Genomic DNA, 21,045 nt, shown 5'->3' with positions numbered 1-21,045 from the left:
TTCCCCACCTTGACTGCAGGACTTCATAATGCCCTTGCACAGGGTTAACCCCCCTCCCCAACACACACACACACTTTTCAGCTTCTTTTTATATTGACCTCCCATTAAATTGTGAGTTCCTTGAGGGCATGGACTTTCTCATGTCTTTTCTTTGTGTCCCCAGAATTTCATAGTACCTGGTAAATAGTAGTTGCTTAATAAATGTTGATTGATTCTGATACTATCCTGCTCAACATGGAAGCATTTTCATCCCTTTCAAAACTGACATGCCCCCACTCCTTCCTTCTACCATCACAACTGAGAAATACCTCCTTTTCATTGAAAAAAAAAATTGAGGTGTATTTATTTATGAAGGGGATTAGTAACCTCTTTTAAAAAGGAAGTACATTTGAATTACATACTACAGTAAGTTTGTACAGTTCATATGCCTTAAGACAAATCTTTGTTTAAAAAAAGCTTACTGTATTATAAATATAGCATAGGATAGCAGTGGCAACTAGGTGGCACAGTAGATAAAGCACCAGCCCTGGATTCAGGAGGACCTGAGTCCAAATTTGACTTCAGACACTTGACATTTAACTAGCTGTGTGACCCTGGGCAAGTCACAATCCTCACTGCCCCCCCCCAATTATATATATATAGCATAGCAAAAAAGTGCTTATTAGTTCAGAACTTAAATATCAATACTGTTCAACAAAAATTCCTGAAATGAAGAAATGGGTTTTAAAATAAGTAATCTTCAATACTTAATAGTTGTACAAAAATTCTTTTTGAGGATGGGGATTGGAAATTTCAAGTGTGTATAAATGTTCTTTGACATAGTTAATATAATAATTCTACAATTCTAGGTGTTGACATTATGTTGCTTGGTTTTGTAGACTAAGTATACTTTAAATAAGATTCACCCATGTACTTTGAAAACTGCAGGTATATTCTTATTAATATTTGTCCTCTATTATTCATGCTACTTTTTTGCAGGATGGGATAATATTGCAAGTGTAGAAAAAATGTAAGTTTTTTTCCTTTTTATTTTAGAGGAGAGAAAAAATTAATTTTGTTTTTTTTATTTTTGAAATTAATTCAAATGTTTAGAGTCTATGAAGTTACTACCGGAAGTTTGGCACTGATATTATGAAAATAAGAAATGAGATCCAAACTTCATGTTTCTTAATGTTCTTATTCTTACTCAATACATGGATGACAGTTGAGTGAGTACATCCATCCCTTTTAGCAGTCTACTAAAATCCTCCTCCCTGGTTTGGCTAAGTTCCTTGAGAAGGCCATCTACCATAGGTGTCTCCAATTCTTTTTCTACCATTCTATTCTTACCTCTCTTTAGTCCGGCTTCTAACCTCTTCATTCAATTGAAACTGATCTCTCAAAAGTTACTAACGATCTCTTAAATGCCAAATCTAATGGCCTTTCTTAGTGCTCTCATACTACTGATCACCTTCTTCTTGATACTTTCTTCTTTCTAGGCTTTTATGACATTGCTCTGAGTTCTTCTCCCACCCTGAGTGTTCTCATCTACTTTGCTGGAGCTTCATCCAAAGTGGCTCTGTCCTGGGCTCTCTCTTCTGCCTCTATATGATTTCTCTTGGTGATCTCATCAGCTCCCATAGATTTTATTATTTCTAGGTGGAAGATTCTCAAATCTCCTTATCCAACCTTAACTTTCGTACTGACTTCCAATTTCATATCTCCAACTGCCTTATCCAGACATCTTGAAATGGATGTCCCATAGAGAACTTAAACCCAACACATACAAAACACAACTCATTATTTCCTCCTAAACTGTCCTGTCTTCTGAACTTTCCTATTACTCTTTTTTTTTGGGGGGTGGGAGGTGGGGCAATAAGGGTTTAGTGATTTGCTTAGGGTCACACAGCTAGTGTCAAGTGTCTCAGGTCCTCCTGAATCCAAGGCTGGTGCTTTATCCACTGCACCACCCAGCTGCCCCTTTCCTATTACTCTTTTTTTTTTTTTTTTAGTGAGGCAATTGGGGTTAAGTGACTTGCCCAGGGTCACACAGCTAGTAAGTGTTAAGTGTCTGAGGCCGGATTTGAACTAAGGTACTCCTGACTCCAGGGCTGGTGTTCTATCCACTGTGCCATCTAGCTGCCCCTCCTATTACTCTTAAGGATACTATCATCCTCCCAGTCACCCAGGCTTGAAATGTAGGCGTCATCTTTGACTCCTACTCTATCACCCCCATATTCAGTCAGCCGCCAACATTCCAAACTGAAACTGGCACAAAATCTACTGTGCCTGGATTATAGTTCATTTTCTTAATATAAGGACTAACTTCCTTGATAATTTCCTCAGGAATTATGTGTAGGATGGCTTGATGGAATCCATTCTCTTGACACCAAAAATTAGTTGTTTCACACCTAGTATGTAGGCTAGAAGGGCCTCATGGGACCTTAAGATGGCAGCTTTGGATTTGCTAACACCACCAGCATCAATCAGAATAGCACCATCAGTCTGAAATGTGTTTGTAATAATGTTCTTGATAAAGTCTGTGGGTCCTGGAGGATCAATGTTGGTCACATAATACAAACTGTGCACAAATTTCAAGAGAGGTGTAACGATTGGAATGACGCCACCTGCTGGAGACTTACTGTAGAAGAGTTCTGCCCATGAAGTGAAGGTCTTTGAGGGCAAGACCAGGAGTCAGGAAGTGACGCGGGCTAGTGGGAGGAGGAAGGAAGAGACTGTCGCTCGCTCTCGCGCTCTTGCCTCTGGACTCTGGTGGAGAAGGGAGCTAAAAATGTGCTCTCCCTTTAATAGATAGAAATCTAGGCCTTTCTCTCTCTCTTTACCAAATTCTTATTCTCCTTAATAAATGCTTAAAAGTCTAACTCTTGCTAAAGCTTATAATTTATTGGCGACCACTCATTAGATATTTTAGACAGTTTAGCTAGAATTTTAGCCCTTAACAGAGGAATATCAATCATGATAACTATGCTCCCATTCAACCATCAATCTATCTAAGACCCAATAATTTTTGAAGGACCCCTTCCCCTCTCAGTAGCCTGCTTCTCAGGCTTTTCTATGTTCACTTTTTGATCCCATTATATTTGTAGAGAGGCGGCCAGTTGTAATGGATTTGCCAAAATCTATGTGTTCAATGATGATAAAGTTAATGTAAATCTTTTCCCTGCCCATTTTTATTCAAGTTTAAGTGATACCTATGTTCTAGCAGCAAGCCTGTTGCAAACAAGGACTTGTACTGTATCTAGAAGGGAGAGATCTGATGAGATGGAAAACAGAATGCATATCAAGTATTTAGGGAATGGCCAATTCAAAGACATGAGACAGAGGAGGACTCTAGTGTGTGAAGAAAATAGAGAAAGCCATTTTGGGGCAGAAAAATGTCAAGTAAAGATAGGTCAGGGACAGATGATGAAGGGCTTTAAGAGCTAAATAAAGGCATTTCTTGAGTAGGGGAGTAACAAGGTCAGATTTAGTTGTAAGGAACATCACTTTGGCTATCATGTTGAAGAGAGATGGAAGTGCTGAAACACTTGGGGCAGGGAGGCCAATTAGAAGCTATTGTAATAATACAATTATCAGAATTTGGAAGTGATGAGGAAATGAACAAAATTCATGTAGTTGTGTGAATACAGAGAAGAGTTTGGAGATGAGAGATCTGTGTAGCTAGAAAGAGCAAGATTTGGTATCTTGGCTAGATGAGTTGAAAAAGGAGAGTTTAAGGATAAAGGCAAGTATACTGACCTGGGAGCTTGGAAGAATAGTGGTACCTTCTACAGAAATAGAGAAGTCTAGAAGAATAGTATACTTTGGGGGAAAATAATCAGTTCTGATGTGGACATGCTGAGTTTGAGATGTCTCCATGGCATAGAGTTTGAAATGTCTAATATGGAGGTACTGATGCAGAACTGAAACTTGGGGCAAGGAATGAAGCTGTGAGTGATTTAAACTTCTGAGAACTGATGAGGTCCCCAAGAGGGATCATGTAGACTGGAAAGAGATGGGGGTGTCCTAGCAGGGAAGCTTAGGGAACACTCATTGTTAGGATACATGATATGGACAAGCCAAAGAAGACTGATGATTGATTGGACAGGGAGAGAATGGAAAGATGAATGAGCAATCTCTAGCAATCTGCTAGAGAAGCCAGGAGAAGTTGTGATCAAGGATGTATGTAGATAGGTTGGTGTTAGCAAGAGAAAGGCTACCTCATTATCAGAATAGAGGGAAAGGAGATAATCATGTTCTTCTATTTTCCTCAGACATCATTTATCCACTTGAATGTGCTATGGGGTATAAAAAGTTCCTTTGCATTGCTGAATTTACCATAAAGGAGAATGTGAAACACGTCTGCCACTGGGTCTTGCTTTTCTAGTTGAACTTAAACATGTTTCTACTTCTTAACCAAAAACAGCAATTTTAATAATTATTACTTTGTTGTGGTGGTGGTACTGGTAGTTGTGCGTGTATATGGATGGATGTGCCACAGCGTCTCCCTTCCTAGGTTAAATTTTATTCTTTGATCTTTTTGACCTTTTATTCCTCCAAAAGAATTCTGTTATTGTCCTAAGCTCCCTGACATCAAGTATTGTTTCATTATTATCTCTGTATCAATAGTGCCTAGAATATAGGGACATACTTTATAAATGCTTTGATGATGGTTTAATTCTATAAAATATCCCTTTGGGAATTTGATTAGTATAATACTAAACTTAGGGCATAATTTGGGTCTTTTATTCATTTTGTTTGTTTGTTTTTGGTGGGGCAATGGGGGCTAAGTGACTTGCTCAGGGTCACACAGCTAGTAAGTGTCAAGTGTCTGAGGCTGGCTTTGAACTCGGGTCCTTATGAATCCAGGGCCAGTGCTTTATCTACTGTGCCACCTAGCTGCCCCTATTCTTTTTACTATAGTGACACATCCCTTCCATGACCACAGGTTCTCTCTCTAATTATTTAGGTCATTTATTTCTATAAGCACTGTTTTGCATTTCTATTTCTATTTAATACTTTGTCTATTTTAGGAGGTTAATTCCCAGATATTTTATAGAATGAAATTTCATTTCTTTCTTCCTGTTTTGCTATAACTGTTTAAAATACAAATGATTACTATATTTTTAAAGACTTTTTTCTGCACATACTGACATAATCAAGTCATTTTGTTACTAATGAGTATAACTGTACCTTATTATTGCTGAAAAATCCTCAAATTCCTACTACAAATTGAACCAGGGTAGGAAAGGACCTCAGCAGTCTTTTCTATTTTTAAAAAAATAATAAATATTTTTATTGATAGTTTTGAGTTCCAAATTTTATCCCTCCTTCCCTCCCTCTCCCTGAGGCAGTAAGCAATCAGACATGGGTTATATATATGTGATTATGTAAAATATTGCCATATTAGTAATTTTGTTCAAGAAAACTTGAATAAAAAGAAAAAAAATAATGAAAGTGAAAAATGGCATGCTTTAGTCTGTGTTCAATGAATTATCAGTTCTTTCTTTGGAGGTGCATAGTAGGTTTCATCAATAGTTCTTTGGGGTTGTCTTGGATCAATTGTATTGCTGAACATAAGTCATTCACAGTTCTTCATCAATCAGTATTGCTGTCTCTGTGCACAAACTTCTCTTGGTTCTGCTCATTTCACTATACAACAGTTCACACAAGTCTTTCCAGGCCTTTCTGAAATCATCCTTCTTGTCATTTCTTATAGCACAATAATATTCCATCACCATCATATACCACAGCTTGTTTAGCCATTCCCCAACTGATGGGCATTCCTTTGATTTCCAATTCTCAGCCACTACAACAAGAACTGCTAGAAATATTATTTGTACAAATAGGTCTTTTTCTCTTTTTGGGGATGTCTTTGGGGATGTAGCAGTGGTATTACTGGATCGAAAAGTATGTACAGTTCTATAGCCCTTTGGGCATAGTTCCAAATTGCTCTCTGGGAATGGTTGGGTCTTTTCACAACTCTACCAACAGTAGATTAGCATCTCAGTTTTCCCACATCCCCTCCAACATCCAATATTTTTCTTTTTTGTTATATTTTCCATTCTGATAGGTATGAGGTGATATCTCAGAATTGTTTTAATTTGCATTTCTCTGATCAATGGTGATCTAGAGCATTTTTTCATATGATTATAGATAGCTTTCATTTCTTTGTCTGAAAACTGTCTGTTCATATCCTTTGACATTTCTCAATTGGGGAATGACTTGTATTTTTATAAATTTGACCCAGTTCTCTATATATTTGAGAAATGAGGCCTTTATCAGAGATATTTGTTTCAAAAATTCTTTCCCAGTTTTCTACTTCCCTTGTAATCTTGGTTACATTAGTTTTGTTTGTGCAAAAGCTTTTTAATTTTGTATAATCAAAATCATCTACTTCACATTTTATTTTATTCTCTATATCTTCTTTGGTCCTAAATTCCTCCTCTGCCCGTAAATCTGACAGATAAATGAATCCATACCCTCTTAATTTGCTTATGGTATCAGCCTTTATGGGTAAATCATGTGACCATTTTGACCTTACTTTAGTATATGGTGTGAGATGTTGGTTTATACCTAGTTTCTGCCATACTGTTTTCCCGGCAGTTTTTGTCAAATAATGAGTTTTTGTTCCAAAAGCTTGGATCTTTGGGTTTATCATATACTAGATTACTACAGTCATTTACTATATTGTAATTTCTATCTATTCTATCCCACTGTTCTACCTTTCTATTTCTTAGTCAGTAGCAGACTGTTTTGATAATTACGACTTTATAATACAGTTTGAGATTTGGTACTGCTAGATCACCTTCTTTTGTATTTTTTTCCCCAGTGATTCCCATGATCTCCTTGAACTCTTGTTTTTCCAGATGAATCTTGTTATTATTTTTCTAGAAAATATTTTTGATAAATAAATAAATAACTTAAATTAAATAAATTAATTAACTTAGGTAGGATTGTCATTTTTATTATATTGGCTCTGCCTATCCATGAGCAATTAATTTTTTTCCAATTGTTTAGCTCTGACTTTATTTGTATGAAAAGTGTTTTGTAGTTCTGGTCATATACTTCCTAGGTTTGTCTTGGCAGGTAGACTCCCAAGTATTTTATACTGTCCACAGTTATTTTAACTGAAATTTCTCTATCTGTTGTTGCTGAACTTTGTTGGTAATATACAGAAATGCTGATGATTTATGTGATTTTATTTTGTATCCTGCAACTTTGCTGAAATTGTTAATAATTTCAAGTAGATTTTTAATTGATAGGATAGGATATTCTAAGTATAACAACATATTATCTGGAAAATGACAGTTTTGTTTCCTTATTAACTATTCTAATTCCTTTTTCTTCTCTTATTGCTATAGCTAACATTTCTAGTACAATATTAAATAGTAGAGGTGATAATAGGCATCCTTGTTTCATCGCTGATTGTACTGGGAAGGTTTCTAGCTTATTCCCATTATAGATAATGCCTACTGGTGGTTTTAGATACATTTTACTTATCATTTTAAGGTAAGCTCCTTTTATTCCTATGCCTCTAGTGTTTTTATTTGTTTTTGTTTTTTTGGTGAGGCAATGAGGATTAAGTGACTTGCGCAGGGTCACAAAGCTAGTAAGTGTCAAGTGTCTGAGCCCAGATTTGAACACAGGTCCTCCTGAATCCAGGGCTGGTGCTTTATCCACTGCGCCACCTAACTGTCCCCTCTAGTGTTTTAATAGGAATGGGTGCTGTATTTTGTCAAAGGTTTTGAATCAACCCTGCATTCCTGGTATAAATCTCACTTGATCATACCATATGCTCTTTGAGATGTATTGCTGTAATCTTTTTGCATCTATATTCAAAAGGGAGACTGGTCTATAATTTTCTTTCTCTGTTTTGGCTCTTCCTGGTTTCCTGGTTTAGGTATCAGCACCCTCAGCAATCTTCTAGTTCATTAGAGGAGGAACTAAGGCCAAGAGGTTAAAAGACTTGTCTGGGCAGCTAGGTGGCACAGTGGATAGAGCACTGGCCCTGGATTCAGGAATACCTGAGTTCAAATCCAGCCTCAGACACTTGACACTTACTAGCTGTGTGATCCTGGGCAAGTCACTTAACCCCAATTACCTCACTTTAAAAAAAAAAAAAAAGGCTTGCCCAAGACCAGTGAGATACTAAGTATGTCTAAGGACTTACTCTTTCCATTGCATCATGTTACCTCTCAAAAGAGGTGGGGCTGGCTGGGAATATGAACATGGGTTCTCTTGCATCTTAGAATAACACTCAACTCAGTTCTACAGAAAGACTAGTGGCATCAGAAGGCCTTGCTTCAGATTTGGACTTCTCCACTAAATACCTGTATAAATTTGAGCAAAATACTTGAAATCTCTGGGCTTCATTTTACTCCTCTGCAAGTCAGGGAGTTGAACTAGATGTTCTCTAATGTCCATTTCAGGTTGAAGTTCTATGATCCTATAATTCAATGCCAAGATGATGCAGGCCAAAATTAGGGTCCTATTTTCTCTAACAGTCTTTCCACAACTAATCCTGGTCCCTTTATCATCCTAAGCACATCATACTGCAAAGTCATTAAAACAGGAAGAAGTTGGTAGCTCTAACTAACTTGAGGAAATGAACCCTTCTCACATTTTACTCAATAAATTAAAAATGCAAGAACAATTAGTTCTGCTATAATGCTTTACTTGAAAACACAAATTTGTTTCAATGTGACTGATATATTAGGAAACACTTTGAATGAAACAAGAATTTTACATTTTCTTATGTGTAATTTTATCCACAAGAAACAGTAAAAATGCAGAAAACGGCAGCACTTCACAATAATGCACACACTGTGACCCTTTTGACATCCATTTCATAAATGCTATATTTATTGTACATTTATTGGTGCTGTACAAACAGTGGGAGGAGGGGACTGGTCTGTACTTGTGCACTCCACTCACCCCTCCATCTGCCAACAATGCCCAGTCTCTCTCCTACAGTCCTCAACTTTGCCAGCCTGGCCTACGGGAACCAAGGAGTAAGATGAAAAGCAGGTGAAGGCTACAGATGTTTTTCTTAACTATTTAACAAGAATAAAACTGTGCTGCCATTTTTATTAGGTTCCTTTCTTTTTTTGAGTGTCCCTGGAGAGCTTTTTGAGTATTGTGTTCTTAATCCTTTGTGCTTTTTATTACGCTGTTTTACATAGTGCCAAGATTTTGAGGAATGTCCATGTTGTGTTATAACTGAACTGACTGTACATCAAAATTAATTCAGCCTTAACCCGAGTGGTCATCACTGTTCCTCTGTGTAAAGATCTCTTGTGGGTCTCTATTCTCGTGAGTATTCCATTCTACTTAATTCCACCTACTGTTGGCAGTTTTCCTCCCTTGGGCCAAAAAAGGATAAATTTAATTCCTGTTGTGCATAATAGCTCTTGTAATAGAATGATCGTATACAAACTCTCACCCCAGCCTTCTATGCTATACGTTAATCATTCTGAGTTCCCTTTGTTTTTATACAGCATAATTTCAAGACCCTTTATCAACCTAGCTGGTTCTTCTCTGGACATTCTCCAGCTCACCATTTTTCTTCCTAATATGTAGGACCCTGAACTAAATGAAATATGCTCTGAACATGGATGTAGTTTGAATATAATATATTTAGACTAGCACTCCCTCATTCTGGAAGCTATCTTTCTTTTAATATAACCTAAGCTCTCATTAGCTTTTTCACTATTATACCATCATGTCAATTCCTATTAGCTTGTAGGCCAATAAAATATAGATCTTCTTTAGATGAAAAGGAACCTAACAACACCTCCTTCATTTTGTACCTGGGAAGTTAATTTTTTGAATATAAATGGGAATCTTTAATTTTATGTCTATTAACTGAATCCTTTCTGTGGGTTTCCCTGAATACAACTGATAGACAGCAAAAATGGACTAGTTTTCTGTGTATGCTTTTTGTCATTACAACATTCTTCTTTATGGACTTCTTCATAGGACTCCAGGATTCCAAAGAACAGTTTGAGAAATGCTTTCTAATCATCATCAACAACAAAAGACCAAAGGAAGTACTAGTTAGATATTTGAATAGAAAAAAAGGGAATAAAATGTATAACACACTATTCCTTAAGAAAACAAAATACAAAAAACTTTTAAAACTTACTGTTCATGGAAGTCCAGCATTGGTGGCTCAAACCGTATTGGTCTGCAGTTCCCCCGGTATAGGGATACACTGTAAGCAGTAAAAGAAAAAAAAATTATAACAAAACCACTTCTCAAAGCACACATTTACCTAATCTGAAGGTTCTTAACCCAGGCAAAGCAGGCAGGAAAGTGTTTTTAAAAATAATTTGACAACTATATTTCAATATAATCAGTTTCCTTTGTAATCATACATATTTCATTTTATGCATTAAAAAACCATTATTCTGAGTGGCTTCATCAAACTGCTAAAGAAGTCCATGACACAAAAAAGCATAAGAACTCTGCCCTCACCCAGCAGTAGTTTTCCATACTTTCAAATCAGATTTTATAAAAAGATTCTTAACAAGTAACAAATAAAAAGGACATTTCCATATACATAACAGAAAAGATCATACATGAAGGTGCAAATTTCTATATAGAGAATTTGCATTTTCCTTTGAATAAATAATAAATTCAACATATAACCTTCAAACCTGTTTTGTTTGTCTATGATTCTAGCTTTTTTGTTTTTTTTTTCCTGTAGTAGCTTTTTTTCCACAAGAAATTTGTTTAAGGAGAGATTTTTGTTACTCAGACATAATTTTAAAGGAAGACAATGCTAATGCTACATTTAGCTAATGTAATAGAGACAATTTCTCTGATTTGTGTGGATATGCATAGAAAATAGCAACTATGACCACATTGAGTATTTTCAGTTATGGACAAGTATACAGATTTTAAAATGACATTGTGACATAGTACAAAAAATTACAAATGACTAGATTTTTTTTTTTTAAGGGAAAGAAGATCAGAATTGTTATTTCTTTGGTAAAGGAAATTCCCTCTACCGATGCCTGTCAGTCACTGTTCTGAAAAGTCACCTGGGACAACGAAAGGATAGATGACTTGTCCAGAGTCATGAGGCCCATGTGGCAGAGGTGGCATTTCGTGGGAGGCCATGGCCAAATTCAACATACAATGACACAAATAGAATTGCCAAGGATGAACTGCATAAAGCTGTGGTACAGCCAAGAAATTTAAGGTGAAGAAAGCCAATTTCTTCTGATTTTCTCACAGGCTTTGATATAGTAATGCAAAGAAATTCAAGATCCCTTTGAAAGGCAATATGTAATTATGCAAAAAAGTCACTAAAATGTCTATGCACTTTAAGTCAGAGACCCCATGACTAGGTTTGTACCCTAAGGAAGCCATTGATAAAAAGATATTTTCCAGGGACAGCTAGATGGTGCAGTGTATAGAGCACTGGCCCTGGAGTCAGAAGGACCTGAGTTCAAATCCGACCTCAGACACTTAACACTTACTAGCTGTGTGACCCTGGGCAAGTCACTTAACCCCAACTGCCTCACTAAAAATAAATAAATAAATAAATAAACAAATAAACAAACAAACAAACAAATAAATAAATAAAAGAAAATTTCCATATACAGCAAAATATTTATTGTAGTACTTTTTGTGATACCAAAGAATCTGAAACAAAGTAGATGACCATGAACTGGGGAATGGCTCAACAAACAGTGCTACATGAATGTAATGGAATTATTATTGTGCTGTAAGAAATAATTTATTGTATGAATACAGTGAAGCATGTAAAAATTTATATGAACCTATAGAGAATGAAGTAAGCAGAACCCAGAAAAAATATACACAATGATTACAACTATATAAATAGAAAAATCAACCACACACCAAAAAAATCAAAAGTGAATAAAACAAAATTATAAAGCATAATTCCAATGAAGTGATGTGAAAGTACCTCCAATACAGTCTTCATAGAGGTGGGAGGACTATAAATGTTGAACATTCTACATGTTTTCAGACTTGTTCTACATATTGATCAGTTGTGGTGATTTTTTTCCTCTTATTTTTCCTTCTTTTTTTTTTGTCTTAAAAATACTATGTTATATGGGCTGGCTCTCCGGGAGGGAGATAGAACACTGGATGAATTGAGAAAGATGTTGGGGAAAATATGACGATATGAAAACCAGAAGACATCAATTAAAACTTATTTTGAAAAAGTACTATATAGGGGCAGCTAGGTGGTGCAGTGGATAGAGCACCAGCCCTGGATTCAGGAGTACCGGAGTTCAAATCCGGCCTCAGACACTTTAACACTTACTAGCTGTGTGACCCTGGGCAAGTCACTTAACCCCAACTGCCTCACTTAAAAAAAAAAAAAGTACTATATAGACCTACATGTAGAAAAGTATTTGTAGCAGTTCTTTTTGTAGTGGCAAGGAATTGGAAATCGAGGGGACACCCATCAATTGGGGAATGCCTGAACAAGTTGTGGTATATGAATGTGATGGAATACCTTGTGCTATAAGAAATGATGAGCAGGCAGATTTCAGAAAAACCTGGAAAGATTTAAGTGGACTGATGCTGAGTGAAGTGAGCAGAACCAGAAGAACATTGTACATAGTAACAGCAACATGTGTGATGGTCAACTGTGATAGACTTGGCTCTTCTCAGCAGTGCAATGGTCCAAGACAATCCCAAAGAACTTATGATGGAAAATGTTCTCCACACCGAGAAAAAAGTACTGTGGAATCTGAATGCAGATCAAACCCTACTGTTTCTACATTTTTTTTGAGGTTTTTCCCTTTAGTTCTGATTCTTCTTTCACAACATGACTAATGCAGAAATATGTTTAATGTGATTGTACATATATAACCTACATCAATTGCTTTCTGTCTTGGGGACGAGAGAGGAAAGGGAAGAAGGGAGGAAAATTTGGAAGTAAAAATCTTATAAAAACAAATGTTGAAAACTATCTTTATATGTAACCTGGAAAATAATAAAATACTTTTTTGATTAAAAAATATTTTACCTGCAAAAAAGTTGGTAAGTCAACTAAAGTTATAAAATAGTAAATTAAAAATAACTCAAATGAAAAAGAAATATTTCAAAATACCAGCATAAATTGATACTACTTTCCAAAGAATGTGAATCTCAGTGACATGTCTCAGTGACATGTTTAAAAAGGCACAAACAGATCATTTTTTTACCTTTACACTCAACTTTGAAAAGACAGAAGAGTGGGACAAAGGCTGAACACAAAGACGGAATGTTTTATATCTGTACTAATAGATATCCTTACTAGTTTGTGCCCAAGTTACACTCTGTATTCAAGCACCCAAAGAACTGAAGAATAAAGAAAAATAACACCAATAAAACTCAAAATCATCCTAACAAAGAAAAAAAACCAAGTCCTTGCCACATAGTTGTCAGGTACAGGAAGATATACATAACAGCATGTGACATATGTAAAGCTCTCTGCAAACCTTAAAGTTGTGGTGAGTGAAAGATGAAATGATTGAAGAAACAAAGGTTTGAGCTTCTAGAGCATTTAGGTTTATTTTATTAGATTTATTAAGCAATGCATGCTAATGGCCTAACAAATTGGTACTGGACCCTGATTTTTATATATTAAAAGTGAAGGGGGGGCGGCTAGGTGGCGCAGTGGATAGAGCACCGGCCCTGGAGTAAGGAGTACCTGAGTTCAAATCCGGCCTCAGACACTTAACACTTACTAGCTGTGTGACCCTGGGCAAGTCACTTAACCCCAATCGCCTCACTAAAAAAAAAAAAAAAAAAGTGAAGGTGGGGCAGCTAGATGGCGCAGTGGTTAAAGCACCGGACCTGAATTCAGGAGTACCTGAGTTCAAATCCAACCTCAGATACTTGACACTTACTAGCTGTGTGACCCTGGGCAAGTCACTTAACCCCCCACTACCCTGCAAAAACAAAAAACAAAAACAAAATAAAACAAAACAAAAAAAAAGTGAAGGTGACAGATTTTTATACATTAATAATGCCAATTAATTAAATGAAAACAATTAACCAGGATATAACATTAGGTAATCTGATTTCTAATTGGAGGAAAAATTAGGAGCTCTCCAAGTTGGGAGGGGAAGAGTAAATAGGTGCAGTTCCCTGAAATCAGAGAAAGAGGTTTCCCACAAAATGTGAGCAATCAAAAGAATACAGAAACAATAATTGACTTATTGGCATAGGGCCAGTTTTCATATAAAACACATGGGCTGTTTGAGATTTATAATTGTGAGAAAACTCCTTGCATTAATCTTTGGGGCTCCTATAATTCCCACAATTGAATACAGTTTTCTCACAAGACAGAAATTGGACTAGATCTACAATTAGATAGGAAGACAACACCTAGCTCTAGAATTGAATCATAAGATGGAGTTAGTGTGGTTCACTCAATTTCCACAAGGCCCTATTTTGTTATAATTACAACCAATTTCTTCTGATTTTCTCACAGGCTTTGATATAGTAATGCAAAGAAAAATCAAGGTCTGTTTAAAAGGAGAGCTTATTTTCAGTATTTCTGTTGAGACTGTTAAAACAAGTTCATAAAACCTCAGAGTTAGAAGACCCTTCAGAATATTCCAACCCATATCTGAACAAGAATCACCAAATATGTTCATCTAACCTTTGAAGACCTTTAATGAGAGAGAACCTAATATATACCCCATCTTGACCTCCTTTATTATTGAACACTGTCCTTCAATATCAAGCTTTAACTCTTTCATGAATCCTTCACTAACCACCCTAACATATCTCTCTTCTGAAGCCCTTAATGTCTATAATACTCAGTCAGCCTTTAGCATGTTTATCTACTTTCAACATTCACAGTGTGAGACAAATGGTATAGATGCAGAACTAAACTAGGAATCAGTAGAAATTGTGTTCAAGTCTTATCTTGACACATACTATCTGTGTGATTCTGGGTAAATCACTTAAACTCAGTTCAAAGAAACTCTTTAAGATTATAAAGTGCAGAGAAGGTGTCAATCTGCATTGGTAAAGAAATTTCTTCATTAAAAATTCCCTAATCCAGCATTTCTCAAAGTGAAGGAGGGGACCCCTTTTAGCACATTTGTATAGGTTTTTGTATAGAACTTTATTTGTATGCCCTTTGGCGGGGGCATGAAATCAAAATTATTTTCATAATAATACTAAGACATCTTAATTTCTACTATGGTAAATATCAATAGATATAACCCATACAAACAAAAGCTCTTTTTTTGGAGATCCTCAATAATTTTTAAGAGTATAAAAAGGTCCTGAGACTAAAATATATGAGAACTCCTGCCTTAGAAAAACAATGAAATAATGGGCCAGACAAAAAAAGGGGGAGAAATTTATATGTAAATATGCAAAATATAAAAACCTCACAAATTTATATGTAAATATGTGAAAATTTCAAAGAAAAAATACAACACAAAGGATAAGATTTTTTTAAAGCCATGGAAAATTATTAATAGACATTCCATCCCTGTTGATTGGTTTGTTGTGATTTTAAAAAACAAATCAGAGTTTCTATGTTAACCTTGATGTATAAGGCCTGCATGATAATTACAGTGTGATTGAGATGAGTAAAGCAACTTGACAAATATGCTAAGAGAAAATCATTCATGATTTTTATGTCATGTTCTAGATAAATGGGATATTCATCCTTCACACTATTGCCAGAATAATATTCCTTATTCACAGATCTACTCATGTCTTCTGTCTGCTGAAAAACCTTCAGTGTCTCTCTTTTATAGATTGCTTACCAAGTTTAAATTCCTAAGTCTGAAATCCAATGTTCTTTACAAGGCATGCTCGTAAAACTTTTAAGCTTTTTTTCATTGCTATTCGATCAGTGAATCAAGCAGCCTTCTATGTGCTAGATGCTGGGGATAATTTTTACTTCTAGCTTCTGTGGGAAAAACAGTAGAAATGAGAATCTGAGGTGAATATGGAGAAGAAAATTATGTAGGCAACTTGTAGCGGTTTGCACTGCCAAAGTAGGTCAGAGATTGAATCTGGCAAAATTGGAAAACACTAAGAAAACTTGAAGGACGCCAATCTCCAGACCCAGACACTGGTCTAGGTTATTCTTCTGGGTGGGAAAAGGATGAGTAAATAGATTTAAAAGCATGTATTAATAAGTGCTTACTAAAGGCAAAACACTCTGCTAAAGATATGCCCAACTGAATGTAGAATTACAGAGAACAACAAGGGGAAATAAGAAGGTTTTCTTAAATGAGCAATGCAAAGCAATAGAAGAAAAATAAATGCAAAGCAATAGAAGAAAACAGCATTTCTAACAATAAGGTCAAAGGAAGTGATGGAATTCCAGCTGAACTATTTAAAATCCTAAAAGATGATGCTATTAAAATGTTGCACTCAATATGCCAACAAATTTGGAAAATTTAACAGTGGTCACTGGATTGGAAAAGATCAGTTTACATCCCAATCCTAAAGAAGGGCAATGCCAAAGAATGTTCAAATTAGCGAACAATTGCATTCCCATCACAGGACAGCAGATAGACTTAAAATTCTGCAAGCTAGGCTTCAGCAATATGTGAATTGGGAATAACCAGAAGAGCAGGCTAGTTTTCAAAGAGGTAGAGGAAGTAGAGACCAAATTGCCAACATGACTGGCAATGAAGAAAGCAAGGTAGTTCCCAAAAAATATCTACTTCTACTTCACTGACTATATACTAAAGCTGTTGACTGTGTGGATCACAACAAAATGTGCAAGTTCTCAAAGAGATGGGAATACCAGATTATCTTGTCTCTCCTGAGGAATCTGCAGAGAAGAAACATTTAGAACAGAACACGGAACAACTGATTGGTTTATGACTGGAAAAGGAATACAACAAGGCTGTATATTGTCATGTTGTCTATTTAACTTATATGCAAAATACATCATAAGAAATGCCAGATAGGATGAATCAAAAGCTGGAATTAAGGTTGCCAGGAGAAATATTAAATGATCTCAGATATGTAGGCAATACCACTCTGATGGCAGAAAAGCAAAGAAGAATTAAGAAGCCTCTTGATGAGGGTGAAAAAGGAAAGCGTAAAAGCTGGCTTAAGCTTAACATAAAAACACGTCCCCCACCCCAAAAATACTAAGATCTTTGCAACTGGTCCCATCACTTCCTGGCAAACAGAGGGAGAAGAAATGGAAGCAGTGTCAGATTTTTTTTTTATTCTTGGGCTCAAAGATCACTGTAGACAAATTATGCAATTAAGACACTTGCTCCTTGGAAGGAAAGCTCTGGCAAATCTGGACGGCATGCTAAAAAAATACAGAGACAGTACCTTGTTAACAAAGGTCTGTATTAATCAAAGCTTTGGTTTTTCCAGTAGTAATGTGAGAATTGGGCTATAAGGAAAGCTTAGCGCCACAGAATTAGGGAAATCAAGCTTTAGAATTGTGGTGCTGGAGAATAATTGAGAGTTCTTTGAATATTAAGGAGATCAAATCAGTCAAGAGTTGGACTTTGAGAGATAGTGGAAGAGGACAGAAGGGCCTGGCATGCTATGGTCCATGGGGTCATGAAGAATCGGACATGACTGAACAACTCAACAACAACAACATATCTAGGACTGAGGTCTTAATAAGTAGATCAAAGATTAAAAATCTCAACCATTAATTGTGTGGTGACTGTCATCAATTCTGTGATGTTTTTATTTCTACCATAGCGTAATTGTTATCTGTGTCCCCAGTATAGGTTGACATACCAGGAAAAGGTTAAGGCACTTGAAGAATACTTATGTACATTCCAAGTTATAAGGGACAATCAAGTGTTCCCATAGAAAACAAAAGCCAGACTTCAATGGGGGGAAAAGGGACCTGATTTGGAGGAGAAATAACATGTTAAATTGATGGTAAATGGAAGAGTCTAATACTGAGAAAGAGAAGGAAAAGCATAGATGTACAACTGGAGCTTAAAAACAGATCTGAAGTTGTTTTTTTCCCCCGAAGAGAGAGATGGATGCTCTATGGAAAGAGCTGCTTTTCTTCCAAGGAATGATATAGTATAGGGCTTTGTAAATTTTTTCCATTTGGGACCCCTCTTTTGCCTGAAAAATTTTTACACAACCCCAAGTATATAGGTATATAAAATAGGTATACATAAACTTTTACTGTTGCCAAATTTTTTGTGATTCCCACATTTAGTTATGTGACCTTATATGGCATCCCAACCCACAGTTTAAGAAGCTAGGATATAGCAGATAGAGCCCAAAGCTCAACAGCATCTGGTAAAGCTCAAAGGAAGAAGAGGAGAGTTGTAGCACTTAGCACAGTGTCTAGAACATAGTTGGCATTTAATAAATGCTTACTGATTAAATAGTAAAGAAGTAGTAATTGGCAATTCCTTGTTTTAAAAAATTAAGAAATCTGCTGTCTTTCTAGGGTACATATCTAAGACATAACAGAGAAGCTCTAAAAGACTGAGAAAAATGGTTGGTAACTACTCACTTGGGATGATTCACATAGGCAAAAAGGACACTTCTGGGAGAAACCTAAATGGTATTTCCAATATTTATAAAGTCTTGGTTAAGAAACTGAAGACCAAAGTTATATAGATTATGTTTTCCTCATTGAAGGTTATTGAAAGAAAGGTATGTGAAAAAGAAAACTTTTTAGAAGTGAACTAAGCTAGCTAAGAAGGTAATGACTAAGAATGGAATTTGGATTTTTGGACCACAACCTACAGCTTAGGCATGATAGATCCCTGATAAAAGATGAAGTACAAACAAAGGATGCAACAATGTCACACATTCTAATCAAAATGCCTTTATGCTAAAAAGGATGGAAAAATGGGAAGTCTATGTATATGCCCCAAATGAAATCCTATAGAGGAAATCCAAATAGAAAGATTAGCAGCTCAAAAAACCAGAGATTCACAGGAGAAAAAAGAATTCAATAGTAAAAACCATGGTCTCAAATGTCTATATATTCATGTCCAAAATTTAAGCAATAAGCAGGAGGAATTAAGAGTCACAACACAAGCAGGCAAATTTGGTCTCACAGATAATAGAGAGTTTGTGGGATAAAACCCCAAATTGGACTATAACTCTGGAGTATACCTCACTGAAAAGAAAGCAGGTAGGTAAAGGGAAAGGTGGGTTAACATTGTGCATTAAAAAGGTATAGTTATGTGAGGAAATTTGGAGTAGGAACTCAGTAAATATTTAAAAGGTACCTACTATGTTTCAGGCACTGACCTAAGTGCTGGAGATGCACACAAAAATGTAAAAGAGTCAGTGCTTTTAAGAAGCTCATAGTCTAATGAGGGGAGACTACATACAAACAACTCTGTATAAGCTGGCTATTTACAGGATAAATTGGAAATAAACATCACAGGCCAGGCAATCATATATTTATGTGTGTGTGTGTGTGTGTGTGTGTGTGTGTAATTAAGGGGGATCAGGAGAGGTTTCCTGAAGGGTAGATTTTAGCTGGGACTTGAAGAAAACCAGGGAAATAAGGAGGTGGAGATGAAGAGGGAGAGTACTCCACACATGAGGATAGTCAAATGGAGACTTATTTGAGTGAAGGGGAAAGCAGGGATGTGTGATTTTTGTCATGCATTTGCTAACTGGGTGACTATTCTAGCACAAAAGCAGGATAGTGTAGGGATAGGGACTTCAATCTCATTCTTACTCTTTCTCTGTGTCTTCTTTCCTCCAAACCCCCAAAGGGAACATTTAACAACTTCTTGAATTTCCTTAACTAATAAGGGCACATTATATTCTGGATCTGATCCAGGGAAGAATTGGTTGCTGGTGTGAAAGTGATGGGAAACCCAGGAGAACATAAACCTTCCTACCCCTGCTGCCACTCCAGGGTGTGTGACAGAAGAGAGGACGTTTGTACATAATCTGACATATATCCTAGATTTGGGAAAAGCAGATTTTAAAGGTTTCAAAGAAAAAACAGGAAGGATTCCATGGAGTAAAATGCTAAAGGGGGAGTCAGTATAAGGAAGCATGGGAGATACTCAAGAAGGCAACTGAAGACACAAAGGAAACGATTCCAATAAGGAAGAAAAAAAATGTGATTTGTCTGAAAAGACAGATGTTCAGGGAATTCAACAACCAACTTATATTGTAAAAAGGAAGGCACAGAAGATGGACTGACTGGGTCATCGAGAATGGAGCACAGTCCTATAATCAGGATGAGCTGAGGCAGGCAACTAAATACAGGAAGGAAAATAGGGGAGGAGATAAGGTAGGGGACTTTCCTTTAAGCTATACTGGCAGCAGGGGGCAGCTAGGTGGTGCAGTGGATAAAGCACTGGCCCTGGATTCAGGAGGACCTGAGTTCAAATCTGACCTCAGACACTTGACACTTACTAGCTGTGTGACCCTGGGCAAGTCACTTAACCCTCATTGCCCCACCCAAAAACAAAAACAAAAACAAAAACAAAAACAAAAAAACTGGAAGCAAAAGAAGGATCAAAGAAAGGACAGGACTTCTGCTGAGGGTGAATGGACTAATGATAATGGAAAAGAGAAGGCAAAGCTGTTCAATTCAAAATTTTTGTTTTCTTTGCAAAAGAGAATGATCTTTACTACTGCATCATGGGAAATGAGACTGGAAAAGGGCAAATGTTGGCTTGATTTTTAAAAAAGTATGAAAAATTCTGTAAAGAACAGGTCAGTGACCTTGACTTTGGTTTCTGGAGACATTTTTGAAAGAGTTCATTGGTAAACACATAGATAGAGAAATAGTGATCACAAAAAACCAGAATGGCTTCATCAAAAACGAGTCATGCCTTTATCTCCTTTTCTAAAAGAATCACTAAGCTAGTAGGAAGAGGGGAATGCTGTGACTATAGTTTCCCTCAATTTCAGGAAATTTTCGATCAAGGATCTCACACTATTCTTGTGGAGAAGCTGGAAAGTTATGAATTAGATGAAAATGATAATAAAAATAATAATAGAATTTATAATAGTGCACTTTACACATGTTATCTCATTTGGTAGATGTATTTAGAATGGTTGAATGGCCAAATAAATGAGTAATTCTTTTTTTTTTAATTAATAAAGTATTTTATTTTTAACGAGTAA

General features: G+C 36.3%; 1 protein-coding gene across 1 annotated transcript in view; it reads right to left on the bottom strand.

Moving 5' to 3' along the window:
• TMEM131 (transmembrane protein 131) overlaps positions 1-21,045 on the bottom strand; it is a 225,571-nt gene that overhangs the window by 91,430 nt on the left and 113,096 nt on the right. The window contains 1 exon segment of the mRNA XM_043993447.1: positions 10,127-10,195. Coding sequence (XP_043849382.1) covers positions 10,127-10,195 — 69 coding nt within the window.

Source organism: Dromiciops gliroides, chromosome 3 (genome assembly GCF_019393635.1).
Source record: "Dromiciops gliroides isolate mDroGli1 chromosome 3, mDroGli1.pri, whole genome shotgun sequence".
NCBI lineage: Eukaryota > Metazoa > Chordata > Mammalia > Microbiotheria > Microbiotheriidae > Dromiciops > Dromiciops gliroides.
This window is presented reverse-complemented; position numbering and strand designations above follow the sequence as displayed.